Here is a 25083-nt window from a genome sequence, read left to right on the forward strand (position 1 = left end):
TCCAGTAACCATCGTAGTGATAAAGTTCAACGAAAACTAACGTAAGCTTACAGGACAACGACAAACAAGAAGGCTGTAGACGATGGCAAGACTCAAGGGATTCGATCTGCTCTCACTCGGCGTAGTATCTGCAGCCGGTGTTTGGATGGGCATAAGGTTCTTCGAGCCTCTGGTCATTGACCGATTGAGAGAGGATGGGAACCTGCGAACAGACATACCGGTTCCAGAATACGACAGCAACGGCGATCCCGTCGGGTCGAAGCCGATGAGTGAACTAAGAGACGAATTGGTCGCGATCCAGAGACGAGAAAAGCAGGAAGCAGACAGTCAGCCACCAGGCTCATCTGCTCATTAGGCTCTGGTTATATCGAGTTGGTGGGAGGTTTGAAAAATCGTCTTGTACGAAGAGCTTGAATGAAAAATTATCGATATCAACGCAGCTCATCGCCTCGAAAGTGTATGTTTGTATGTAGTAGGTCGTTTGTTCAGCGGTTCTAAGGCCAGTTTGTGTTTTGGTGAGGCAATGGGTAAGTCTAACAAAAGATCTAGAGCGTCTAAGGCGCGTTTGAACCCCATTGGCTCCGGTAGAGGTGAGCAATTGAAGGATAATGGGCTGGTGAAGAAGAAGCTGCAGCCATTGCTGGAGAAGCTTCATAGCGCAGTACCCAATGATAGAGCTATGGCGTTGGGATCCATTACTGTTTTATGCGAGGACCCGTACATGCGGAAGCTGTTGCTTAAGGAAAGGCTGGTTCAGACAGTATTGAGTAAACTGCTGAACGACAATAACACGGATATTGTTGTGGAATCGTTTGGATTGCTGAGAAATATCTCGTTGGAGGAAGGATATGACGTGTCGACACAGCTGTGGCGGGCTGACATCTGGATCAGTATAGACCAGGGTTTTTCCAAGCTGCTGGAGTCGCTCTCGGCGTTGCAGAGCGCTCAAGGTCAAGCTGCGAAAAACTCTAGCGAGTCGAGAAGGTTGCTGTTTGACTATGCCGACAATTTGCTGTCGCTGGTGGTGGCCTTGGCTAACGGCTCAGATGACATTCTGCGGCAGGTGCTGGATCGTGCGAAGCTCGAGCGTTTGTTCGAGGTCATCATCGGCTTGCTGCAGTATGGAATTGCAAAACTGCCTCTGGCTGTGCTTAACACCGTTCTCGATCTTCTCTACGATTTCAGTTCGGAATCTTTCCAGTTCATCGAAGCTGTAGCGGGAAATGAATATCTGGCAATATTCGTAAGAAGCCTTCCGGATCAGATGAATACTCCAGGCTTCAACGAGCTGACCAAGGTGTTAATTCAGGGTGTGTACCTGCAATTCCTGGATATGGATATCACATTTCAGCAGGCAAACGATATCATTCACGCGGTTTGCAATTCGATAAAGGATATTGATCTTGAACAGGTCAACAAAGACCTATCGGCTGTGTGCCACGATGAGGAGCTCGTTAAGACTAAAGATTCGCAAGTCGCACAAAAGATAAAACATTACACAGCTGCTCGCAGTAACGCCATGATGAAACTGCAGAGCATAGAAATCTCGATCGACCTCATTACCGCTATCATCGAAATGATTGCTTCTCTGTCAGAGGAAAAGAAAGGACCACTGCCCAACCCGCTCCGGGAGACGCTAATGGTTTATCTGCCTCAGGTATTTGATAAATTGGGCGGAGAATTCACCTCACGTATTCTCATTGCATGGAATAACTTGCTATGGCTCTACCTGACGCTGGAAATCAATTTTTTCAAGCTGGAAGGTGAACCTTATAAGAACTTATGGGAATTCATTCATTCCGTGAAAGAAGAAGAAATCGACCTCAAGTTGGGAAAATTGAGCGTCGTTTGGGCGCTTTTAAAAACGGTTACCATGCAATCAGAACCTAACGGTTGGCTCTCGACTTTGCAGTTAAGCAATGATATGGACTTTGTCAACTCCACAATAGAGAGCTACAACAAGGACATGAGCAGCAGCAATATTACTCGTGAAGATGCAATTGAGCTGGGTCAAAGGTATTGCGGCGTCCTGTCGACCTATGCTACATTCCAGCAACAAATTCAAATCAACGAAGTCATCGGTAAGTTCATATTGGAACAGCTATGCTCAACAAACCTGCCGGCGGTGCTACTGGCTGATTACACCAATTCATTGTTTGAAATTTACGGCGACGAAAACTTTGACTATAACCAACCGGTCTTTGTGCAGAACAACTTCCTGGATATACTGCAGACCAAAGTAGTACCCAACCTGAGGACTCAATTCAAGCTTGTGGATAAGAACAAGGATCCGCGGACCAAGGAAAGATGTACCGAAACCTTCAACACCTTGGACAGCTTCATCCAATACAAGAAAAATGAATAGCAAAATAACGAATCTCAGTCTTGAGTTATATATTACAAATACACGCACACGTACGCACATAGACTCACTTTGTGTATTGCTTTGCCTGAGCGGCAACCTTCCTTTCGTACTCTGCTCTGTTTCTCGAGAACGCCTTCCACGCCGGCTCCTGAGCTGGTGAATTTGGGTTGGGGGAATCCAGCAAGTCCTGGACCCCTAGCACGATCTGCTTTAACGTAATCGCAGGCCTCCAGTCCTGGTCTTCATTCAAAATGCTCAGGCACACAGTCCCACTTGGGTAGATATTGGGATGGTAGAACCCGGCCGGGAACCGCACTTTGGGTGGTTTCGACGGATATTCGTCCGGATACTCTATGGTTATTGGATATACACCGCTGTGCCAAATCGTACCCTCCTTACCTGGTATGCCAGCTTCCCATTTCTGCAAATTCATCGTACCATCAGCATTTCTAGCTGGCTTAGCGAAAAACCCAAAGGGATGATCTTTCCTCCACTTCTTTCTCTCTTCTTGCAACCGCTGCAAACACAAACTGCTCATTCCGGAGGACTTCTTCGTCACTATCAGACGCTTTCTGCTTCAGCTTTGTTGTTGGCGATGATTTGACCAGCTAGTTTTCTGAAATAGTACGCTCAGAAAGAACAGTTCACACTACAGCGTATAAAAGACACTCTTAAATGCCTTCTTGATCGTGCTCACTGGCTCGAGTCTGATGGGAAGCTCACTGCCAGCGAATTCTGCGGCGAATTCCATCCAAAGACCTTACTCTAGTCTGAAGCCTGGTCCAAGATGTCGCTTGTGGCAAATACATCCAAGCCAGTATATGGTCATCCTGTCGCTGCTGGAGGCTCTCTAAACAGCACCGAAAAGCTTATTTCTTGGTCCTATGTATGTATCTTGAGCTGAAGAGCTACGCAGACGCTTTGAAGAAACATCAGTCTGAGAAACAACTTTGACGACATTACGGCTTGGAATCGCCATATAGTGCAAGAGCCTCGCGAGGTGTTGTCCTGTTGCTAGCCGATCAAGTTCTTTCATAAGCTTGCGAGAGAGTAGGTGAACAAGACACTTTCAGTTGGCTCTTCCTTAACGACACACTCTAGCAAGGCGGGAGAGACGAACCGAGTGCGATATGACGAGCATGGATGCTGAAGAAGAATACGATGAGCTAGACGATCTGCTTGACGAGGACCCCAGTAAACTGGAAGCCGATTCAACGCCAGAAGGGTCGTCAGCGGACGCTGGGAAGCAGGCAAATGCAGTTGAAGAACTGGATGATCCCGAGGTGAAAGAGATGATGGACGATTTGCAGAAGGAGTTCTCGAATCTGATGAAGGACGGTGGTATGAAGGAGCAAGAGAAAGCCGAACAGGCTGCAAACTTCCAGAAGATCCTCGGAATGCTGGGAGACGCTAGCAAGACGACTGCCAAGTCTGATGGCGGCTCTAAAGAGCCGCAAGGCTTCAAAAATGTTGTTTCCAAGACGCTGGAGAGGCTGAAAGAGAACGGCAGTAAAGTGGATTCCAACCTGGCCAAGGAAGAGAAACAAAAGAACACGGACGACGTACTGTCGCAGCTCCTCGATCAACTTGTGGAGTCCGGCAACGTCGGCGGCGGCCAGGACGGCGAGGAGGGTGTAGACAACGCCATCCTGCAGATCCTCAACCAGATGTCTTCGAAGGAAGTTCTCTACCAGCCGATGAAGGAGATGCACGCAGAGTTCATCCAGTGGCTGCAGGACCACTCCGAAGACGAGGAGCATAGCGAGAAGATCGACACATACAAGAAGCAATACCATCTCGTCGGCCAAATCATTGCAGTGTTCGAGGGCGACTCTTACACGAACGAAGCCAACAGAGAGGAGATAACTGATCTCCTGGACCAGCTGGAGCAGCTCGGCGACTCCCCGGTCAGCAAGGGCTTCAACAACGCGAATGGAGGCAACGAACTGGATGACCTCGCCAAGATGTTGGAGATCGACGGAGACGACAAAAACCTCGGAAATCTCGACAAGGAATTACAGGACACTTGCAAACAGCAATAGCTGATAAAGCACACTTTCCCAAGCTCTTATAGGCAGCCAAGGCGAATCCCAAAGCCCTTCAGGGCTTCTTATAGTCGTTATTTAATGTTACCAGTTGTACTTTAGAGGGGTTACCCGGGCTTCCAGCCAGTGTTTTATTTTAAGCTATCTCGAGGATTGAAATCGACATACCTCAGATCTGACAGTTTCTTCACAGTTAGATCTCCAACTGCCAGTGTTTTACTGTCTTCACTCGTTAATTAGTTATGCGTACTACTGCTGTTGCCTCTGCTGTTGCATCTTTGGCTCTTTTCTCCAGAGCTGTTTTGGCTACACCTCCGGCTTGTTTGTTGGCCTGTGTTGCTGAGGTCAACAAGGACTCTAGTTGTGATTCTTTGAACCAGGTGGTTTGTAACGGCGAGAAAAATGGTGGTGCAGTGGAAAGCTGTTTGAACTCCAAGTGTCCTGGCAATGATGCCAGCACCGCCGTGGATGCTTTCAAGCAAGCTGTGTCTGCGCAAGGAGCTAGCGTCGGAGGTTCCAGCTCTTCCTCCAGCACCGCTTCGAGCTCCAGCACTTCTGCCAGCAGCAGCTCTTCGAGTTCGAGCGCTGTGAGTTCCACGAGCTCCGGCAGCTCAAGTGTTAGCTCGGCTGCTTCTAGCTCTTCTGCTACTTCTGCGATTTCTTCGTCAGCTTCTTCCAGCAGTGCTGCTCCAAGCTCTAGTGCTGCTCCAAGCTCTAGTGCTGCTCCAAGCTCCACTGCTGCTCCAAGCTCTAGTGCTGCTCCAAGCTCCACTGCTGCTCCAAGCTCTACTGCCGCTCCAAGCTCCACTGTCTCCTCTATCTACAGCAGTTCCAAGACATCATCTGCCACTATCTTTGAAGGTGCTGCTGACATGTTGCAAGTCGGTGGCACTGCGTTTGTCGCTGCAGCTGCCGCTTTGTTGCTATAAGAAGTTCGATTTATCTTTTCCACCAAAACATATACCCCGGATGCAAAAATTAGTTCATATTTTCCCTGACCCATTATATATTTGCAATGATATATAAATTGAGTTGAAGGCAATTCACGTTTGTTTAGCCCGCTATTTCAGCTGCTTCTGAGTAGACAGGCGGTTCAATGTACTTGGGCAAAATGTCATTCCGAAGATTGTCCCTAGTTTGAACAAATATCTGCATTGGCCTTATGATAACTTCTGTTTGTCTACTCGTTCCATTGATATCCCAGTCAATCAAAAGCTGAAAGTTGAATACCCTTTTGATGGTACACGTTTTGAAACTATATAGTCGATTGCCCCGATGTCTGTAGTCTTCTTCATTAAACTTCAGTCGTTTCAGCATTGGATGATTTCTCAATTTGATTTCACACTCAAGTTGCCCCTCTTTCGAACCGTTCTTGTCAGCCGTTACCTTGGCGTTTTCAAAATCCAGCAGAGATGGAGATGTCTTCGATAAGTTATCAACGCTGGCCAACCTCAACGATGAAAAGTTCTCGTTTGCCACTCCTTGTGACAGATACGTAGCTATCTCCAATAAGTTTAGCTGAATTTTTGTTGGTACAATCGTCCACTTCCTCAGTTCGGCAATATCCCCTCTTGCCACAAGGTAAACTCTGTCAAACTTTCTGCTACCAGCGCAGAATAACTCGTCGTTCCTATAAGTTTCTCTCAGACCCCTGCTTCTCACTTCTACCCACACTGAGCTCCTGTGATCGGGCAATCCTATCCAAAATGACGATTTGTAGATTCTTGTTTGGTCATTGCCGCTCACTGAACCCGTCATGGTATCGTTGTCCCATCGCAGTGGACTCATATTGAAGTCTCCGGACATCTCTTCTCGCAGAACTTCCTGAGTACTGGGCTGCCGACGGTTTGTGGGCTCCTCTTTTTCATCTGCCTCTTCGTAAGCCAGATCCCGGGCATCAGGTATAAATTCAATAAGCTGTATCTCTCTCACCAGCTTATTGAAGGGCTTGTACCACGAGTTTGCTTTCCCAAGCTCCATTTGAACTTGCACCATGTACAGCACTTTGCCGTAGGAGTAGAAATATAGATCCAAGTTGTCTATCTTGGTCTGGTCTCTCCACAAATTGTTGTAACTGGGCGGCATTCGGGTCTCATCGGGTCTGCTGAAGCATACCAGGCCCTTGGTGTGATTCGCCAGGCATTTTGGTTGCCTCGGAATCTTAGCAAATGCAAACTCATACTCGTAGTGGCCGGGCTTCATTTTGAATGGTTTCGAGGATCCCTCAATAGCATCCCAGACATTATTCGGGGGAAACACCCTCTCTGTGTAGCTGAATAACGTATGGTAGGACCTATTATCCTGTACCGGCATCATCATTCCGTGCTGCCCGTAGCAGTTTATCGGATCCACTTTAGTCAACGTTTCTGTAAATCCTTTGAGTATTACATTGATTGTCTTGATAGACAGAGCTTTCTTTAGTTGAATCTTCACCGACCCACATATGCGATCGTTCGTGCTGTAAAAGTCATTATTCAGTGGGGGCTTCAAGTCTATCTTTACCTCAGGAGGAGCCATACCCAGCACTTAAGCAACGATATCTCAAACAACCAGTCCAAACAATGATCAAAGACGCTCGACCGGGCAAATATGTTCCTTCACTCTAATAAGGTTGAACGCTCAAGGGACATCTCGGATTTTTTACCTATTAAGCTTAGACCAGCTAACTAAGAAGCAAGCAAAAAAGCACCAGTGGAGCTCATCAATGGCATTTGGGATTACGCCGGGCACCAAGCGGCTCATATCGACCACTCCAGCAAGCCTCTTTGTGAACAAGTTCTTCAAAAATGTGGTTGACGCCGCCCCAAAGGAACACATCGTCAGGGAACTGGTGAGACCAATTGGTATGCAGACTCCACCGACATCACAGACTGTGTACTCTAAGGGAAACTCTTTCAGAGAAATGTTTGATCGTGACAAGACCGAGAAGAGAAGTCAGGAGCTTGGCGTAGAGTTCAGCAAGTCTGGGATGTACGAGCTTCATGCGTTCCAAAAACATGGAGGCAAGATGTTTATATCGCCAAAATCGTACTGGAGGGCTGATAGAGCATTGTACTTCCCCCACCTGAAAGGTACCTCGTTGTCCGGGCTCACAAAAGACCTGGAGGAGACTCTGAAGGGGAAGACGAGTGTCGTCAGGCTTTTCACCAACAAGGTCGGCGACGACTTGTCGAAACAGTACTTTCAAAACAGGGAGCTGGACCTCGACTATCTTGGGAAAGACCTCGAGAAGCTCGCAACTTCCAATACCCAAATTGTGGAGGTCAGTTTCCTGGAGAACGCAGTCAAGTCGATCATAGCCAAATTATCTGCCTACAAATTGCGCTCCCTGATACCGCCATTGAGACACGCCAACTACTTCCAGTGTGACAGAGACCAGCTGCCATTTACTGTGAGAGAGTCCCTAGAGATCAATAACATCTATACCGGCTACGTGATTGTCGTCGATCCCGATTTGAAGATCAGATGGATGGCGTGCGGCGCTGCCTCCGAGGATGAGTTCAAACTGCTATGGAAGTGTGTGAGAGGTGTCCGCAAGGAATTTGCACCGCCATCCCAGGCCTCTGAAGCCTTATAGAAACCTGTACATAGATATGACAGTATTCTGGCTTGGTTCAAGCATTATCACGGGACACGTTGTTACTATATGCTAGTCAAGTTAGCTCATGATGGTACCCATTAAGCAGAGCTACTACTATAAGAGGCGATAAAATGCTGGCACGATTCTACTCATCAACGCCAATCAGGCCTAAGTCTCAGCCGCCATCTCGTCATGCATTGTTGTACAGCAGGTGGGCGAGGCCGGTAGGTAAGGTGCTAATGCTAAGCATCGGATCGTATTATTCGTTAATGTATCTCTGGGAGTACTTGGAAAAAAAAGAGCTGGAATATGAAAAGTTAAATAGAGTCTGAGGGCCAAACGCACGGTGTTGCCAATGGAACCGTATGTACGAGTTTATAAGTTCAGCTTTGGCGAGGAAAGTATCAGGCGAACTACTCAACGGAATTGATCTCCTTCTGCAATCTCTTCTCGACGGCTTCCAAAAATTGGTTGGTGTTCACGTAGGAGTCTCTATCAGTCCTGCCGCAGGCGAAGGCGAGATCCTTTGTCATGATACCGTCTTCCTGGACGGTGTTCAAGGTGGCCGCTTCCAACAGGTTGGCGAAGTTGACGACCTCTGGCGTGTTGTCCAGCTCGCCCCTTTTGGCGAGACCTCTGGTCCATGCGAAAATGGAGGCGATGGAGTTCGTGGAGGTTTCCTTTCCTTGTTGGTGCTGTCTGTAGTGTCTGGTGACCGTACCGTGTGCAGCCTCACTTTCAAACGTCTTACCATCTGGGGTGACCAAAACTGAAGTCATCAATCCCAAAGAACCGAAACCTTGGGCGACGATGTCGGATTGGACGTCACCGTCGTAGTTCTTCAACGCCATGATGAACCCACCCTTCGATTTGATCATCTGAGCAACCATATCGTCGATCAGACGGTGCTCATAAGAGATGCCGGCAGCCTCAAATTGAGACTTGTACTCAGCATCGAACAACTCCTGGAAGATGTCCTTGAACCTACCATCGTACTTCTTTAAGATGGTGTTCTTGGTGGACAAGAATAAATTTAATCTCTTGTTCAAAGCCAGTTTAAAAGATGCGTGCGCAAAACCGCGGATAGACTCATCGGTATTGTACATAGCTAGGGCGACTCCGGCACCCTTGTAGTCGTAGACTTCCATTGTCTTAGGCTCGGAACCATCCGCTGGCTTGTAAACCAATTCCAGCTTTCCCGGACCAGGAATAACCGCATCGGTGGCCTTGTACTGGTCAGCATGCGCATGTCTACCGATGATAATAGGCTTCTCCCAGCCTGGCACCAGACGGGGGATCCTGGGGATCACAATTGGCTCACGGAAAACGGTTCCGCCAAGAATGTTTCTGATAGTTCCGTTTGGAGATTTCCACATCTGGCTCAAGTTAAACTCCTTGACACGAGCCTCATCCGGCGTGATAGTAGCACATTTGATACCGACCCCATACTTCTTGATGGCATTGGCAGCATCAACAGTAATCTTATCCTGGGTTGCGTCACGTGATGTCACTGATAAGTCATAGTATTTCAGATCGACGTCCACGTAGGGCAAGATGAGCCTGTTCTTGATCCTATCCCAGATGATACGGGTCATCTCATCACCGTCCAGTTCCACAACGGGATTTTTCACCTTGATCTTTGATAGAACGGAGCCTGTTGAAAAGAATCTTCTCGAAAGCATCGTCAGAGGTATGGCGAATTCCGCTCTTTGCAATTACTCGAGACCGCCCTAGGTATCGACACGCAATGAGTATTTAACTGTAATCAAGAAGAACTGTGTTTCCAGTTTCTTCAAATAGCTGGAAATTAAAGTTCCAACTCAATCGGTCATCAATATTTTTTGTCCGACAGTAAGACGGTCCATTCCGGACATCTCATTTGGGACGGCAGTCGAGTCGAGAGGTCGGCGGCTAATTGCTTGATAATACATACCACTTTCTGAAGCAAGGAGTGATGGAAAGTGGCGCCTGTAGGTAGTGAGAACGGTCTCTATGTCTGACGGGCTTTTCAATCAGCCGTTTGTGTATTGTGGAGTCTGTCACAGACAGTCTACCAGAGAAGATCCTCTTCATTTGACTTCGTGTGCTCATATACTATGCTCAGAACACTTGAATACGACAGCGTGTCCCATATGCAAGAATCGAGATGTGATGGCGATCAGGCTCGTTGAGAATAAACAGTTGCCGCAGGATATAGGGGACCTTTTCCGGCCGATGTCGACACTTTTGGAAAATCTGTACATCGTATCGCAGTTCCAGTCCAGCGGGTTGGTGAACCAATGTCACTACTACCAGGAGCACTGTATTAAGCTGAGGGAGAAATGTGCCCGGCAAAGACAGCTTCTCTGTCAGGCGAAGCACGAGTTGGACTCCGTGGCAAGGTTGAAATCTAGAATAACTGAGCTGGAGGCCGTGCTCGCGAAGCAGGAGGACTCTTCTGGCCAGCTTAAGTCCACTGAAACATCTGTATTTACAGCGCTGAAACCACCTGACACGGTCGACTTAACCGCTGATGCAGGCGATGACATAGCCGCCCAGCGAGACGAGCATTGCTTCCTTCGGAAGCTGAAGAATTCATCGCCACTGAGACATAAATTACAGCGGCAAATGAAGCCACTGAAGGTAATGCCGAGATCTTCTGACGCCGGGGAGAAAACTTTCTCTGCTGATGGGGCTATTGCGGAATCGACCCAGTTGAACGGCCTTACTTCTCCATCGGGCGATTATTACGGGAATCCATCCAATTCTTCTTTGTTAGAAGGAAGATCTAGGAACTCTGCGGCAATATCAAACGGTGACTGTGGTGCCAAGAAAGCCAATGTCATGAATCAAAGTCAGTTTCCTAGTGCCTTGGATAAACTGAGAGTTGTCAAAAGAAATCATACATTTAACAATGTAATAGGTGCTTCCCGAGGACATCAAGGTTTGACTCCGCACATGAGGAGCAGTAGTAGCATGCAAACCCAAACTGGTCTTTTAATGCGCAGCAACACGAGCCGCCAAAGAAGCTCAGGCTCACAGAGCCTGATAGGCAAGGGAACGAACAATAGATTTCGACGCATAAAGTAGAGGATAAGTGTTTGTGAATATTTCTCTCCGATTTAATTATTGAACATAAACATGGGAATACAAAATGATATAAGTGGCTCTCACTGATGTATACCAAGAAAGCGGTACCTTGTTCTCTCTTTGAGTTCCCTTTTGCAAAATTTTATTTCTCCAGTGAATATTGAGTAAACGGTGCACAGCAAATGCACTATGAGAATGTCAAAGGACAGTTAACTTAGAGGATACCAGATTTTTTCAACTGCACGTAAGATGCGAAAAATGGCACCAAAAACCCTAGGGAGAAGAAGCCGAAGTGGATAAGCGCAAATGGAATCTTTCTGTTGTGAATCTTGACAGGGATGTTAGAGTAGACTCCTTCTTTGAAGTGCACTTGGGATCTCATAGATGATGAGAAAGCTCTTCTCGTGGAAAACCTAACCAATTGTTGTCTCAACATTTCGCCTTGGATTGACCTCGTACCGTGGTAGCTAGAAGGAAAGTATCAATCAGAATGGAACTTCTCAAGCTTTCTGTTAAGTGAAGGAGACTGTTCGATTTGACTTCAATTAATGTTCGCTTCCTTACAAAAATCGAGTACGCCGATAAAAACGAATGAGCGCGATGTTTGGGTTCGGCAGCATAGCGAAGAGCCGAATGCAGCCCGTTGATTGGTCCTCGGCAGGAGGATACGCAGAAGGAGGAAAGACGAACTTTGACATTCAGGTTTGTCATTTTCGGTCTCTCGATGAGAGCACAAGCCTGATTGGCATTATAAGGAGAAGCACAACTTCTCCAGAAGATTAGATTGTCCAGTGATTAGTTGCCCAATCATTGATCAAGATGTCTGCAATTGCTCCAATTACTGGTACTTTGAAGAAAAGAATCCTAGCTGATATTTTCATCGGTTTCGCCCTTGGTGGTGCTATGGCAAGCTACTGGTGGTGGGGTTTCCATAAAGATGTGATTAACAAGCGTGAGACGTACTACGCCCAGCTAGCAGAACAAAAGAAGCTTGAAAACTAAGAAGCAGAAGAGCGAATTTGTAAGGTTTCAATGCGATGAATTCACTTGGACCTGCAGAAGATTCGAACTGTGAGTCTACTTATCACAGCTAAAATACTTGTCATTTATCATACTATTCAAGGTTTTACCTTTAACACACGGAAAGAATAATCAATTGAGAGAATATTGATGCGATAACATCCATGGATTATGTCGATCATTATTTAATCCTCTATATATTCAAATTTATTGAGCGGAATGGTCTTTTGGTTTTATTACCATAACTCCCAGAGCACCTATCCATTATGGGATATAACGACTCCCGTTTATTATCCCATCGCATACAAAAATGAATCTCTTATTAATATTCTTGGCTTGCAGGCTGTTTTGCAAGAATCTTAAAGTTGCTATCTCACCTAGCGTCACACCTCCTAAGAATGCAATTATCGTTATGTCGTTGGTTTTGCTATCCTTTTGGCCTATAGTGACTCGCTTCTTGTTCTTCTTTAGATCTGGAAGCCAGGATTCTTCATGAACCACGTTGGCTCTGCCGTAAATCTGCTCGAAGAGTCCGCCGATTTTGGCCAAACTCGGTCTCCTGGATATGATATAAGGTTGCTGCGACGCATAATTCTTGCTGACGACAGATCTGTCATAAAGGAGTTGTACGAACCTGACCACCAGGGGAATCACGCCACAATACGCAAAGGTGGCATCTCTTGGGTTCGCAGCATCATGCCCACCCTTACGGCTTGGGACCTCTGTGCCTTCGTCTTCAACCGGCGGTAGAGTATCCAGCCAAGTGGATATATAGCGATATTCCTTTCTCCAAGCGCTATTGCTGTGATTTGCTAGCAGACCTTTGCTGGAAAATAGTCCAGAAACAGTCAGCTTTTCCAGTTGGAAACAAGTTTCGATTCCGTAAGTGTCGATGAGTTCTCGTTTTAACAAGTCGTAATCCTTATCCCTCAAGCCGTACTTGCAGATTGAAGATAAGCATATCAGTCTCAAAATGCGTTTCAGACTAACTTCTCCCTCGTAGATCAATTCCAGTAAGCTATCACAGCTGGACTTGTGGTCAAGGTTGCCCAGCAATATATTTTGCTCGAGTTCTAATATCCGATTGAACTGAATGGAAGCATTGTTTTCAACTTCCTGAAGAACATTGGAAGACAAGGTTGTATGAACCTTCAGCAATTTTTGTTTGGCTTGCAGTGATGAGAGCGACTCGACAAATTCTTTTATCTCTCCGACACTCTCAGCCTTATGCCTAGCATCGTACTTGTCCTGCAAATCTTTAGCCATTTGATTCAGCTGCGGTCCCAGAGCTCCAAAGTTCATGAATTTCAAATCGTCCCATATTTCGTCAGTTCGGTATTTTAGTGCTACATCTTCAAGTCCATTCACTTTTCCGTCCGTTGACAGGCCATAAATCTCATCAAGTAAACCCGAGTACGTCAGTTGTGTAAGTAAAGGAGTCAATGGATCCATATCTCGCTCAATAACAACCAGGTCTTTCTCAATACCACTGTATTTATCACCATAAAGTGTATCCTTGATGAAAGCTTCTTCGTCGTCTTCACCTGCTTCGATTCTGCCCCGAAGGAGATGCAGTAGTTTTTCTGATTCCTCTCCAAAAGCAATGGCATCTGTGATGATTGACTTCGTTTCCTTCATCAACGTGTGTAAACAGTTGGCCATATTGTCCAGAAGAATAGCCCTAGTAGCGGACTGCATGGAGCACGTATTTGGTGAATACATGTTTCCGCCATCACTATTGAACAAAAAATTCCCAACTAGCAAATTGTCGTCTATTTGTGGGAAAGCCAGCATAGCCAGCGGATGTAAGCGTACATCAATTCCTTTCGGAAGTTGATGCTGAATAAAATGTGGAATCTTAAAGTCATCGTCGGACCCACGATTCAGTAGACTATTGGCCTTCTGGGTCTCCCAAGTGCAATATATCAGATTGACACTCTCTAGATTTAACTTGCCTAAAATATCTGGCAGTGCTGCAGGAATAGCTAGATCGGCCCGCACGTCAATGAGGAACACAAGCTGCATCGCAATTGTTGAAGCCAAGATATTCGATAAATCGGTAATCGTCTGGTCACTCAGCACAACGATCTTTCTGACAGGCGTAGACGATGTCAATTGGCTGAAAGTGACGAACTCGCCTATGACAGAAACCATCTCAGGCTGTAGCACAAGAATTTGGTCTTCAGACGAGATCTCTCTCAGAACTTTGCATAAAGAACCTCCCAATTTCTTGCTAAAGTGACGAGTATTCCATTGGGAACTCATGGTAGATGCCTTTGGTGCACCTCAAGCTTCAAATTCATTGAAGTTCTGATACCTTAAATCTTCAAACTTCCACCACTGTATTTAAAGGCCGCGCGACAGTAAAAGGCTATCTGGCGACACAATATGCTGACGCAGAATATAAATGTATAGTTAACGATTAAAGTCTACATAATGCTCTTAGTTAATGTCCCAACAGAGCTTTATGATGAGAATTATCAACAATTAGGCAGATATGCCGCCTCTTGCGGCAAATGCTTGATAATATTCTAGCATTTCTGGTGTGATACCTCTGGAAATGCCACTTAGTGCTTTCTCAAAATGGCGTGCCTTTACACTTTTGGTATCTGTGTTCTCCATTATGGCGGCGAGACCAGCTTCCTGACAGAGCAGAACCACTTCGGCACCAGAACAGCCCTCGGTCTTCTGTGCAAGCTCCTCGATGTCGTAATCTGGTTTTTCGTCGTGAGAAAATTTCATAGAGCACTTCCTCAGGATCTGCAACCTAGCGGCGTAATCTGGAGGGGCGACGTATATATGTCTATCCAGCCTACCAGGTCGTAACAATGCAGGATCGATTTCATCTGGTCTGTTGGTGGCACCGACAATTACCACGCCCTTTAGCTCCTCGACACCATCAATTTCATTCAGGAGCGAGGTCAGTACGTGGCCAGCTGCTGATGTTGAGGGGCCATCTCTATCAGGCGATAGTGCGTCGATTTCATCAAAGAAGATAATGCTGGGAGCGGCTGCCCTGGCTTTTCGAAAAATATCTCTTATTGCCCTCTCAGATTCACCGACATATTTGCTGAAGATTTCAGGACCTTTGACAGCTAGGAAATTGAGCCCCGATTCTGTCGCTAAGGCCTTAGCGGTCAAAGTCTTGGAGCAGCCAGGCGGACCATATAATAGCACTCCTTTAGGAGCCGAGATCCCCAGCCTAGAAAATGTGGCAGATGCCTCCAAGGGCAACTGGATCATTTCCACCATTTTGCGCTTCAGCTCTTCCTGACCACCAATATCAGACCAATAGACCTTTGGCATTTCTAGAAAGATTTCTCTCATGGCGCTTGGCCGTATCTCCGTCATTGCGTGCTCGACGTCTTCGACGGACACTTTGAGCGACTCCGTAGATCCCTCGCTTATTCCTCTTGCGATTGTTCGCATGACTGACTCCCTGCATAATGCGACCAAGTCTGCTCCCACGTATCCGTGAGTCTTCAATGAGATTCTTTTGATATCATCCTGTGACAGTGTATGACGATCTGGGGACATTTTACTGAAATGCTTGGTTAAGATATCCAATCTTGCGTCTGCATCCGGGATCGAAATTTCAACCTCTTGATCAAATCTACCGGGTCTTCTTAGAGCAGGATCGATCGAGTTGGGTCTATTTGTTGCCGCCACAACCACAACTCTCCCCGCGGCACCCATTCCATCCATTAGTGTCAATAGGGTAGCGACAACTCTACTCTCAACCTCACCTGAATCATCATGCGAACGATTTGGCGCGATCGAGTCGATTTCATCTATGAATATGATTGAAGGCTGGTACTTTCTAGCCTCGTCGAATATTTCACGTAATGCTGCTTCAGTTTCGCCCAGATACTTGGACACAATCGATGGCCCATTGATCGTGAGAACATGAGCATTAGAGGTGTTTGCCACACACCTCAATAGCATCGTTTTACCAGTACCAGGTGGCCCATGTAACAATACGCCTCTTGGTGGAGTGACGGCAAATTGGGTGAAGAGTGAAGGCTGGTGAAGGGGCAGCTCTATCGTATTTTTCAGAACATTCACCTCCTTCGCCAGCCCGCCGACTACATCGTAGTTCAAGGCTTGCGGCAGATTGTACTTAGCGTCGGGCTCCAAATTGTCAGTTAACTTCACCTCAGTGGTTCCTTTACGATACAAAACCGGCAGAGATAGGTATAGGGAATCTTCAATCCCATTGTCTTCGTTGTCGCTAATCTGGCATCGAGACAGATCGGGCAGACTGTCGTCGACGACATCAGCGATGCAGAGTTTGCAAGTCGCTCCGTTGCCTAAATCAAAATTCTCAAACGTCATTCCCGGCATGATAATCCCACAATCATTCAGCAATTGCTCGATTTTCTTCTCTGCTAACGCCTCAACTGTCACTGACGACCCAACGGTCACAGTGGAAGCATAGGCTGGCTGGCTTCGAATCTTCTTGATCTCTAAACGGTCACCAAATATAACATTGCCAACAGCTCTCAATGTGTCAGAGATCATCACAACGTTGCTAGGATGAGAATCCTCTTCGCCTGGCTTGGCGACGGCGACCACGCCTGCTGTGCCAAGTTTAGAGATCACACACACGGAGCCGTTACTAATCTCAAGTTCCTTCAAAACATTGGGATGGACCACTACAGTGCAGGTATCTTTTGTACCGTATTTTTTAACCGGCAATGGTCTCGCTATGTATTCGGCAGGTAGCTTGAACTTGGACGCCTTTAAACCATCGTTGCTGGCGCCAGATGAGTTCTTCTTTTTGGAGGATGAAGCTGACGAGCCAGCCTTTGGAGCCATTTCACTCTGAACCTATCAGTCGATACGTGTCGCCCGCTTATCCTACAAGTTCAGGCTCAATTACTTCTAAGCTAGTGAAATTTTCAACATCGCTTATAATAAATTACCACTACTTGTATTACTGTCAATGGCTGGAGCATCAGATACCTTTCACCATTGCAGCAACCCATCTATATAAATGCCAGGTATTGTGAGAAATGTGGTAGCAAGAGCATTCAAGTCTGCAGAGCTTCCGCCTGCTTTAAGAGAGAGAGTACTTAGCCGGCAGAAGGAAGGAAATATACAGCGATTGGAAAAGTTGGCCAAGTCATTGCAACCCGGAGAATATCACATTGAGCTTCAGGCGGAGTCTGAGCTGGTGAAATGCTTCTATCCCACCAAATTTGCCAGAGTAGAGCTGCCGAATGGTAAAAATTATAGTAACAAACAGCTAGAGATGCTGGGAGAGAATCTTCTTTTGCTGAATATGAATAAGACGTTCCTGAATCTGTTCAAGAGATCGGAGCAGGATATATCAGGTTTTGATTTTAATTTCGCAGCGAAAATGGACCATATGAGTAGCTGGAAAAAGGATTCGCCGGAATTGATACGACGTTTCCTTAGAAATAAGAAGTTAACGAACCTGGCGAGGCTTCCAGCTCCCAGCAATCGAATCCCAGAAAGAATTCAGCATGGTTTCGATCGAAAAGCTTTCAGCGCTGTCATTGGCTACATTTCGGTGACAAATGAATTAACCATCGTTAGTAAATTTCTGAGAGAGAAGATTACAAACCCGATTGCTCGGGCCATTTTGCTACGCTAGAAAGCGAAGTCTCATCTAGTGATTTTCCTGCTTACGACATCAGTACACTAAAAATTACAAGTAAAGTGAGGCGGCAAACACAATGTCCCTCTTGATGAGCTCCTGGGCTTGACTCATCTTCATATGAAGGTTGGTGTTCCCAATAATTATTGATGCGGTTTTCACTTCACGGCAAATTTCGTCCAGCCAAGTTATCACTCTAACGACAGTACCCTCGGCTTCCACACTTATCTCCATGATTTCTTTAAAGGAAAGACCGCGAGCCCACTCGTAAACAACATTCATGAGTGCAAACCTTTTTTTCTCCAGGAATTCTGCTTCCTCTCTGGTTAGAGGAATCTGGTGTGCCTCGTAGACTTTCAACATTTGGCTGTAGATTTCTTCAATACGTTTTTTACCCCTAGCAAGCCTTGGTGTAACGATTGGCGGTTCTTCCTCTCGAGTACGGCCTTCGTAAACGAAAACAGACAAGAGAGCAACGATTTCCTCTGGTTCAAAATCACCCAAGAAATTGTCTAGAATTAGCTCCGTAAGGACCAATTCATATCCCGAATTAATCTCACAAGCAACTCTTCCTTTCAATAGAACGTTCTGGTTCTGGTCGATAAATCCGGCATCTTTCAAAACAGCCAATCTCCTTTCGTAATCCGGCAGTAAATTCAAGTTCTGATCTGACATCAAATGCCGTAAATTTTCAATCTCCTCCTGGATCTTGAAAGCTTTGTATTTTGGCAGGAATTGCTCGGCGAGACGTGGGTCGCTCACTGCTCGCAATGACATGATCTCTGTCTTGATGTTGTTTCTTTCCAGAATCTTCTGATGAACTTTCAAGCTTCCTTTCTTCTCTGCCAAACTTTCCTTCAGCCTCTGAGAAATCTTTAAAATGATCCTGACTTCATCATCAAATTCCTTCATGGCTTCTTCCTCCTTTTTCATAATGCTTGTAAAAGATATTTTCAGTGTGTAAGCCGTTATAAGCTCGATGGAAGTTAGTGGAACTTCCTCCATAGAATATCGGGTGCTTTTGAATTTGGTAAAATTATTAATGGTATACTTGGTCATTCCCGCAATATACGGTAGGTGATTTGGCTCGCCGTTACTCAACGCATTCGGCTCAGTGAAAGTCATTACAACAGCAGAATTGTCTTTCATATTGGTGCGGAATACGAATCCAAGTCTAGCATTGTCATTCGAGTCCCGAAAGACGATCAATCTTCCCACTTTGAGAGCATGGAAAATTGCGTCGGTCTTGGCCAGCTCTTCCATCATCTGGGCAGTAACCTTTCTGTACTTGACAACTGCATACAAAAATCCGTCTAGGTCAGCATTAGAATCCGCAGTATCGTAGAATTGTATCTCTTGCAATTTATCTTGTAGCTCCATAATTTTCTGTTCCTGCTCAGGTAAGAGAGTCTGCTTAGAATTCTCGCTGAACGAGTATTTTATCATCTCCTCAACTTTCAATGCTTCAATTCTGAGAAGATTCAAAATCATATTGTAAGTGAGCCTAAATTGTGACTGCAGTTTTGTTGGAATACCAAGCGTAACTTCTTTGAAAGAAGCAGATTGCAGAGGGTCATTATAGGCCATGACTATGACGACACCCTTTTCGTCTAAACCACGACGGCCCGCTCTTCCGGCCATTTGGGTGAATTCGCCAGGTGTCAGATTTCTCAAGCCTGTACCGTCATGTTTTTGTATCTCACTGAAAACAACAGTCCTGGTAGGAAGGTTCAAACCCATGGCAAATGTCTCAGTTGCGAAAAGGACTCTAATTAGACCTCGAGCGAAAAGCATCTCAATAAGCTCCTTCACAATTGGTAGCAAACCTCCATGGTGAACTGCAATACCACGCTCCAAGAGCGATCTTATTTTTAAAATCTGCGGCAATTCCCTATCTTCTTTCTTTAATCTAGTTACTGATTTTTCAATGAACATGAAAATCTGAGATTTTTCTTTACCATTGCAAAAGTTGACACCTTCTAGCCAGTCTGCATACTCCTCACACCGTTTCTTGCTAAAAACGAAAACCACCGCCGGTAATAGATCTTTCGACTTCAGGTAGTTGACGACGTCAGGCCAGGTCTTTTTAGATGGACCACTTCTCTTGAAAAATTGACTTTTGTTCGAGCCGATAGCTCCAGCTCCACGAGAACCCCCTCGTCCATTGCCACTCCCACCGCGTCCACCACGTCCTCCGCGTCCACCACGTTGTGGCGGACCTCGCTGATTAGACCCACGTTGAGATTCTTTCTTCTTAAGATCATTGACAGGTTCGCCCGCTAACAAATCTTTGTGCTTCTTGAAGTTCGCATCCAGGAATTCCTTATTAGGGCTTATGACTGGGATCAACTGGTTCTTAGCCCATATATTGATCTCCAGTGGCACTGGTCTCTTTGGAGTGGAAATGACATAAATGTTCTTCTGCTTTGTCCTGCCTATCCAATTAGCAAATTCGAAAGTGTTTGGCACAGTGGCTGAAAGAAGAATGAATTTGACATGCTGAGGCAGCATGATGATGACTTCTTCCCAAACGACACCACGGTCCTGGTCGTTAACGTAATGAACCTCATCAAAGATTACAAATTCGACATCTCTGATCAGATCGGCACCTCTGTACAGCATAGATCTCAAGATCTCTGTCGTCATAATCAGGCAGTTTGCCTCGGGGTTGATCTGGACATCACCGGTGATTAAGCCTACGCCCACATCATCAAAAGTCTCCTTAAAATCTCGGAACTTTTGGTTTGACAAAGCCTTGATAGGAGATGTGTAGATAGTCTTTGTCATGTTTCTCTTAGACATGGCAATTGCGTATTCAGCAACTACCGTTTTACCAGCGGACGTATGTGCGGCGACGAACACAGAGTCTCCCTGTTCCAGATGATAGACTGCTTCTTTTTGGAAGGTATCGAGTTCAAAAGGCCATGTTCTCGCGGGATTGGGGACCAGCTCGGCAAAATTATCGATTTTATGGTTCAGATCTACGACATGTGCCCACTCTTTCCTTTCAAGCTTCTTTTGCGTACTCGGAACATTTCTTGCGAAATCGATACCCATCGGTAACAGATCATCGATATCAGGCAAGGCGGTCCCGCCAGTCTGTTCTTTCGGAGTTGTAGATACCGTTTCGTAATCAGTTTCCTTCTCGGTTCTCAGCCTCTCATTTGTAAGCTCCTCCTCGACATTGAAATCGTTATTCACATCATTCAGCTCCTTAACGTCACTTAGTGGCTTGGTTTCATTCTTCACGTTAGGAGCCAGAGGTCGTATCCCTCTCTCAAGCCCACTGGGCACATCGAATAATCCCTGGTCATCCTTGTGCAATAATTTTGTAACCTTTTCAGTAAGGGAAATTCCTTGAGCCGAGCCATGGATCGCATTCATTGAAATCCCGCCTGGAGTGAATGGCAATTGAGACGTCGATCCCCTGGTTGTGTTGCTATGGCTGCTTATGCTTCTATTAAGCGACAAAGAATTCGAAGCATTTGCGTTTGCCACTTCTTTCAAATTCACGCCTTCCTTATAGCCACAAATTCTTCCTTCAATCCCCTTCCTTCTCAGATGGTAAGAAGTTCTGCCTAGTGGCCCTGGAATCTTCACCAACCCTTTATAATCATACTTATTGATACTGATTTGATCATCGTCCTTCATGAAATCCAATTGAGGAACACTTTGCACAGTATCGAGAAGACTCCAAGGTAAAACATTTGACGGCTTTAAAAACCTCTCTTTCACAGCTTCATCACTTGGTTGCTCCATCAAATTCTCGTCACGTATTGTGGAGACTCTATTTTCAAAGATCTCAACAGCATCATCATTGCTAACCTCCCTTAAGCTCTGGAATAAATCATCTAGTCCTTTTTCAGTGAATACAGTGGCCATAGCACTCGAACCGATGGCTTAGCAGAATCAACAGAACCGTGCTCTATTGTATTAATTCACCACTTCCTTATAGTTGTTCAATATGAAAAACTAGAGTCATTCAATACGTGGTGATAAAGTTTATGAAGGTGCTGCAAGTTATGGATGCTTCTATGTTATATAGTTTGATATAATGTTACAAATGCTGTCTATTACCTTCCCCAAGTATTTGTGTTTACTCCAGTTTATATTAATAATCGAAACAATGTTGAATGGCTTTGCTCAATTCATTCATTCCTCCTCGCTTTCGCTGCTTGCCTCGTCATCATCGGACGAAGAGAACCCATTTACATGATTTACCTGATAGGCCGAATTTATTGGTGAACCGTTTTGACTTAGAGGAGAGGCTCCATCTAAAATGGCCAGTTTATTCTTGATCTTTTCGATCTGTCTCGTCTGCTCCTCCTGACTTAGCGCTTTAGATCTTCTCTTCCTTGCGTGGCCATTGGTTGGTGGCGACAACGAATGCTCCAGACCGTTAGCGATATTGCCGTTTACCCCATTTGCGTCATTCGGCGACGTGTCGTATTCTCTGAAGAATGTGTTGTAAAGTGTCAAGACGGTGTTATTGTCCAGCGTATCGAGATCCAGTTCCACTTCGTCATCTTCGGCCAAATGAGGCATCGATTTCTTGATGATAGCAATGACCTTTTCTAACTTGGAAGTTGGCAGATCGTTGATCCGCTCGGTGATGATTTTCTTCATATCGTATGTGACCACTGTCTTGAACTTCTTTTTGTTCTTGAAGCCATTGAGAGATTGACCATTTTCGCCCGGTGATAGTCTGCCTCTCCTGGATCTCTTTGTGCGCTGTTTTCTTGACCCACGGGCCAGTCGCCTCTCTTTTCTAATCTTATCGAGTTCCTGCTTCTTTAATTGCTGTAGCTCATGTTTCATTCTCTCCAGCTGTTCTTCCAAGTACTGAATAGCAGGATTTGTGATTGAACTCTCATCGATGATCGAGTCCGAGTCATTGGAATCATAAATGTCGGAGTCGTAATCGTAACCGTAACCGTATTCATTAGAGTCCGCTTCAGATTCGTAATCATCTATGATGGGTCTCTCTGCCCACTTCGTATTGAAGATATCTTCCAAACGATGACCCATCATGTTGACAATGGTACCGTCCGGGTTAAATTTGTAGCAGTTCTCGAAAACGAGCCTTACGTCCCTTTCGAACTCTTCCAGCGTCTGATACTTCCAGTTATCCAACTTCTTGGCCACTGTGCCGAGATCCATCGGTTCCTTCACGTAGTCGAAATACGTGGGTAAATTCATCGCCACGGGGTCCACGGGTTCCAAGAACGGATAGTTGAACGACGCGTACTTCTTGCTGGTCAGCTCCTTGATCACACCCGCACAGAACTTCATTGCCTGCTGCAGTTTCTTCGACTTGGGCTTTCTCGTCTCGTAGGGATAGATATCCTTGGATTTCGGCGGATGGATCTCCCTCTTGGGTCTGCCATTGTGGGTCTGCGCGCGTCTAATCACCACGGGCGGCTCCTCGTCGATCGGTCTCTTCTTGCGCGTCTGTTTCACCGGTGGCGCGTCCTTTGCCGGCATGTTGAGCATGTGTTTTTCAAAAGCCGCCTGTATGTTGCGCGCCATCTGCGATATCATCGCGTTCGCCCCGTTGAACGAGACACAGTTCTCGACCATCAGGTTGAAGTCTGCCGCCACCTGCTCGGGCGTTTCGTACGCGTTGACATTCAACTTGCGCTCTATCGTCGACAGATCCATCGGCCGCTTGATGTGGTTGAAGTAAAAAGGAATGTTCAGCGCCACAGGGTTCACCGGCTGCAGAAACGGCCGCGCGTCTTTCAACCGTTTCACCGCCTTGATCGTCATCACTGCGTGTTTCTGCTGGTGTTTGGGCAGCGGATCGCGCGGCAAGTTGTCCATGTCCGGCTCCGGCGGCGGAGCCGGAGCCGGAACTCTTTCCGGCTCTGTCTTGTTCACCTCCGCCTCCGGCTCACCACCGCCCCCGGCAGCATCCACAGCCTCCGGCTGAGCTGGCGAGCTAGCCGCCGGCGTCTCGGGCGCTGCCGCGGCAGCGCCCACCACTGGCGTCGGCGACATAGACTCCGCCTCCTCCGCCACCTTCAAGCCCTTGATCTCCACATCATGCTGGTGCTGCTGTGTGTCACTCACCACGACCGCGCCTCCGTCGTACTCCGCCATCGTTGCGTGTCGTGTCGCTTCGCTTCGCGCTATGCCTTGAAAAACAAGAACGGCCGTTCTCGCGGCAGCTTCGCAAAATGCTCGGTGCTTAAATACCTTCGCCGAGCGCGCGGTTTTCCCTTTTCTTTGCGCGGTGTGAAAAAGCAAGCGCGACGCGTGAACGCGGTTTCGCGTTTTTTACGAACTACATAATAGAAGTTGGTTACGTGTTGTCTCCCCACATGATGAGTCGAAAAAAGGGAACGAAGGTGGATGGGGGGGTGAGATTGTTTGGGAGGCTTATATTAGTTATGATTGATGACAAATATAATTTTGATACGTGAGGTTTGTTTGTTTCAACTTCGATGTGTATTTAGTTCATTTGCTTCTTGAGTGTCCAGTCGTACCTGTTTCTGTCACTTTGTTCTGTGGCGATGTGGTCTTGGGTGCTGTTTGGGATCTTACTCAGCCGCGTAACAGTTGCCTGGAACGCTAGCCGTGAAAAAGTTTGTTCTGGCGAGTAGAGATAACACCCATTCATCAAATGATGCGTTGGACATCCGTACATCTGGGCGGAAACAGTCACATTTTCTTGGGTGCGATCCGTTAGGGGTCGCAGGTATATGGTACTCTCGGTATAAGGGTATATGGCTAGTGGGACGAGAGGAGAGAGAGAGAGAGAGGTAGGTAGATCGAGGTGGTAGATAGAGGTAAGTAGATAGGGCGATGTCGCTATATTATTCTTTGGTATTTGGGATTTTGGTGGTGGAAGTGGTGATCTTCTCTGTTTTGGCTCTTCCGATCCCGACCAAGTTTCGCAAACCGCTGACGTTGGTGTTGTTGCGGCCGTTCCGGAACGAAGTGGTCCAGATTAGTATCAAGGTTATTCTGGGGTTCATCCTGTTGCTGTTTGTGGATACGATCAACAAGGTGTACAACATCGACCGGGAGCTGGCCGGATCGTCTTCGGCAGCCGCCAAGGGTGGGGCTGTCGTGTCGTCGCAGGACAGGATCGAGCTGCTGTCGCGCAAGTTCCTGGCGCAGAGGAACATGTATCTGACGGGGATGACACTGTTTCTCACTTTCACCGTGGCGAGAACGTTCGGTCTTGTCCAGGAGCTGCTGCAACAGAAGGACAGGTACCGGAAGGAATCGCCAAAATTCGACACTTCCGAGAGCGAGAAGGAGAACGAGCAGAGGAAGCAGGAGCTGTTGCAGGAGATCGAGCGGAAGGACGCGGAGATTGCTCGTTTGAAGGAGAAGGCCGAGGCGCTCCAGGCGGAGATGTAGGTAGACGCTC

General features: G+C 46.6%; 18 protein-coding genes across 18 annotated transcripts; 10 read left to right on the forward strand and 8 right to left on the reverse strand.

Moving 5' to 3' along the window:
• Positions 1-82: 82 nt before the first annotated feature.
• Positions 83-355, forward strand: ECM19 (Ecm19p; the record flags this gene model as incomplete). Its single annotated transcript, XM_037284034.1, has 1 exon — positions 83-355. One exon carries the CDS (start codon positions 83-85, stop codon positions 353-355), a length of 273 nt encoding a protein of 90 aa, XP_037139930.1.
• Positions 356-523: 168 nt separating this feature from the next.
• Positions 524-2365, forward strand: SYO1 (Syo1p; the record flags this gene model as incomplete). The annotated part of the gene is made up of 1 exon (XM_037284035.1): positions 524-2365. The coding sequence occupies one exon, from the start codon at positions 524-526 to the stop codon at positions 2363-2365; it is 1842 nt and encodes a 613-aa protein (XP_037139931.1).
• Positions 2366-2429: 64 nt separating this feature from the next.
• On the reverse strand, positions 2430-2903 carry UBC9 (E2 SUMO-conjugating protein UBC9; the record flags this gene model as incomplete). Its single annotated transcript, XM_037284036.1, has 1 exon — positions 2430-2903. One exon carries the CDS (start codon positions 2901-2903, stop codon positions 2430-2432), a length of 474 nt encoding a protein of 157 aa, XP_037139932.1.
• Positions 2904-3495: 592 nt separating this feature from the next.
• PEX19 (Pex19p) lies at positions 3496-4407 on the forward strand (the record flags this gene model as incomplete). The annotated part of the gene is made up of 1 exon (XM_037284037.1): positions 3496-4407. The coding sequence occupies one exon, from the start codon at positions 3496-3498 to the stop codon at positions 4405-4407; it is 912 nt and encodes a 303-aa protein (XP_037139933.1).
• Positions 4408-4652: 245 nt separating this feature from the next.
• CCW14 (Ccw14p) lies at positions 4653-5339 on the forward strand (the record flags this gene model as incomplete). The annotated part of the gene is made up of 1 exon (XM_037284038.1): positions 4653-5339. The coding sequence occupies one exon, from the start codon at positions 4653-4655 to the stop codon at positions 5337-5339; it is 687 nt and encodes a 228-aa protein (XP_037139934.1).
• Positions 5340-5463: 124 nt separating this feature from the next.
• On the reverse strand, positions 5464-6927 carry ART10 (Art10p; the record flags this gene model as incomplete). Its single annotated transcript, XM_037284039.1, has 1 exon — positions 5464-6927. One exon carries the CDS (start codon positions 6925-6927, stop codon positions 5464-5466), a length of 1464 nt encoding a protein of 487 aa, XP_037139935.1.
• A 187-nt stretch (positions 6928-7114) lies between these two features.
• On the forward strand, positions 7115-7987 carry ATP10 (Atp10p; the record flags this gene model as incomplete). Its single annotated transcript, XM_037284040.1, has 1 exon — positions 7115-7987. The coding sequence occupies one exon, from the start codon at positions 7115-7117 to the stop codon at positions 7985-7987; it is 873 nt and encodes a 290-aa protein (XP_037139936.1).
• A 134-nt stretch (positions 7988-8121) lies between these two features.
• On the forward strand, positions 8122-8322 carry HG536_0E01740 (uncharacterized protein; the record flags this gene model as incomplete). Its single annotated transcript, XM_037284041.1, has 1 exon — positions 8122-8322. The coding sequence occupies one exon, from the start codon at positions 8122-8124 to the stop codon at positions 8320-8322; it is 201 nt and encodes a 66-aa protein (XP_037139937.1).
• An 81-nt stretch (positions 8323-8403) lies between these two features.
• IDP1 (isocitrate dehydrogenase (NADP(+)) IDP1) lies at positions 8404-9672 on the reverse strand (the record flags this gene model as incomplete). Its single annotated transcript, XM_037284042.1, has 1 exon — positions 8404-9672. The coding sequence occupies one exon, from the start codon at positions 9670-9672 to the stop codon at positions 8404-8406; it is 1269 nt and encodes a 422-aa protein (XP_037139938.1).
• Positions 9673-9982: 310 nt separating this feature from the next.
• Positions 9983-11059, forward strand: CST9 (SUMO ligase CST9; the record flags this gene model as incomplete). The annotated part of the gene is made up of 1 exon (XM_037284043.1): positions 9983-11059. The coding sequence occupies one exon, from the start codon at positions 9983-9985 to the stop codon at positions 11057-11059; it is 1077 nt and encodes a 358-aa protein (XP_037139939.1).
• A 214-nt stretch (positions 11060-11273) lies between these two features.
• COX8 (cytochrome c oxidase subunit VIII) lies at positions 11274-11495 on the reverse strand (the record flags this gene model as incomplete). Its single annotated transcript, XM_037284044.1, has 1 exon — positions 11274-11495. The coding sequence occupies one exon, from the start codon at positions 11493-11495 to the stop codon at positions 11274-11276; it is 222 nt and encodes a 73-aa protein (XP_037139940.1).
• Positions 11496-11878: 383 nt separating this feature from the next.
• On the forward strand, positions 11879-12061 carry COX9 (cytochrome c oxidase subunit VIIa; the record flags this gene model as incomplete). Its single annotated transcript, XM_037284045.1, has 1 exon — positions 11879-12061. The coding sequence occupies one exon, from the start codon at positions 11879-11881 to the stop codon at positions 12059-12061; it is 183 nt and encodes a 60-aa protein (XP_037139941.1).
• A 282-nt stretch (positions 12062-12343) lies between these two features.
• Positions 12344-14344, reverse strand: VPS33 (tethering complex ATP-binding subunit VPS33; the record flags this gene model as incomplete). Its single annotated transcript, XM_037284046.1, has 1 exon — positions 12344-14344. One exon carries the CDS (start codon positions 14342-14344, stop codon positions 12344-12346), a length of 2001 nt encoding a protein of 666 aa, XP_037139942.1.
• Positions 14345-14566: 222 nt separating this feature from the next.
• AFG2 (AAA family ATPase AFG2) lies at positions 14567-16897 on the reverse strand (the record flags this gene model as incomplete). The annotated part of the gene is made up of 1 exon (XM_037284047.1): positions 14567-16897. One exon carries the CDS (start codon positions 16895-16897, stop codon positions 14567-14569), a length of 2331 nt encoding a protein of 776 aa, XP_037139943.1.
• A 178-nt stretch (positions 16898-17075) lies between these two features.
• On the forward strand, positions 17076-17699 carry CBS1 (Cbs1p; the record flags this gene model as incomplete). The annotated part of the gene is made up of 1 exon (XM_037284048.1): positions 17076-17699. One exon carries the CDS (start codon positions 17076-17078, stop codon positions 17697-17699), a length of 624 nt encoding a protein of 207 aa, XP_037139944.1.
• Positions 17700-17753: 54 nt separating this feature from the next.
• Positions 17754-21584, reverse strand: SKI2 (SKI complex RNA helicase subunit SKI2; the record flags this gene model as incomplete). The annotated part of the gene is made up of 1 exon (XM_037284049.1): positions 17754-21584. One exon carries the CDS (start codon positions 21582-21584, stop codon positions 17754-17756), a length of 3831 nt encoding a protein of 1276 aa, XP_037139945.1.
• Positions 21585-21854: 270 nt separating this feature from the next.
• On the reverse strand, positions 21855-23804 carry BDF1 (chromatin-binding protein BDF1; the record flags this gene model as incomplete). Its single annotated transcript, XM_037284050.1, has 1 exon — positions 21855-23804. The coding sequence occupies one exon, from the start codon at positions 23802-23804 to the stop codon at positions 21855-21857; it is 1950 nt and encodes a 649-aa protein (XP_037139946.1).
• A 705-nt stretch (positions 23805-24509) lies between these two features.
• On the forward strand, positions 24510-25073 carry YET3 (Yet3p; the record flags this gene model as incomplete). Its single annotated transcript, XM_037284051.1, has 1 exon — positions 24510-25073. The coding sequence occupies one exon, from the start codon at positions 24510-24512 to the stop codon at positions 25071-25073; it is 564 nt and encodes a 187-aa protein (XP_037139947.1).
• Between the last annotated feature and the right edge of the window lie 10 nt (positions 25074-25083).

This window comes from Torulaspora globosa, chromosome 5, assembly GCF_014133895.1.
Source record: "Torulaspora globosa chromosome 5, complete sequence".
In the NCBI taxonomy this organism is placed as follows: Eukaryota; Fungi; Ascomycota; class Saccharomycetes; order Saccharomycetales; family Saccharomycetaceae; genus Torulaspora; species Torulaspora globosa.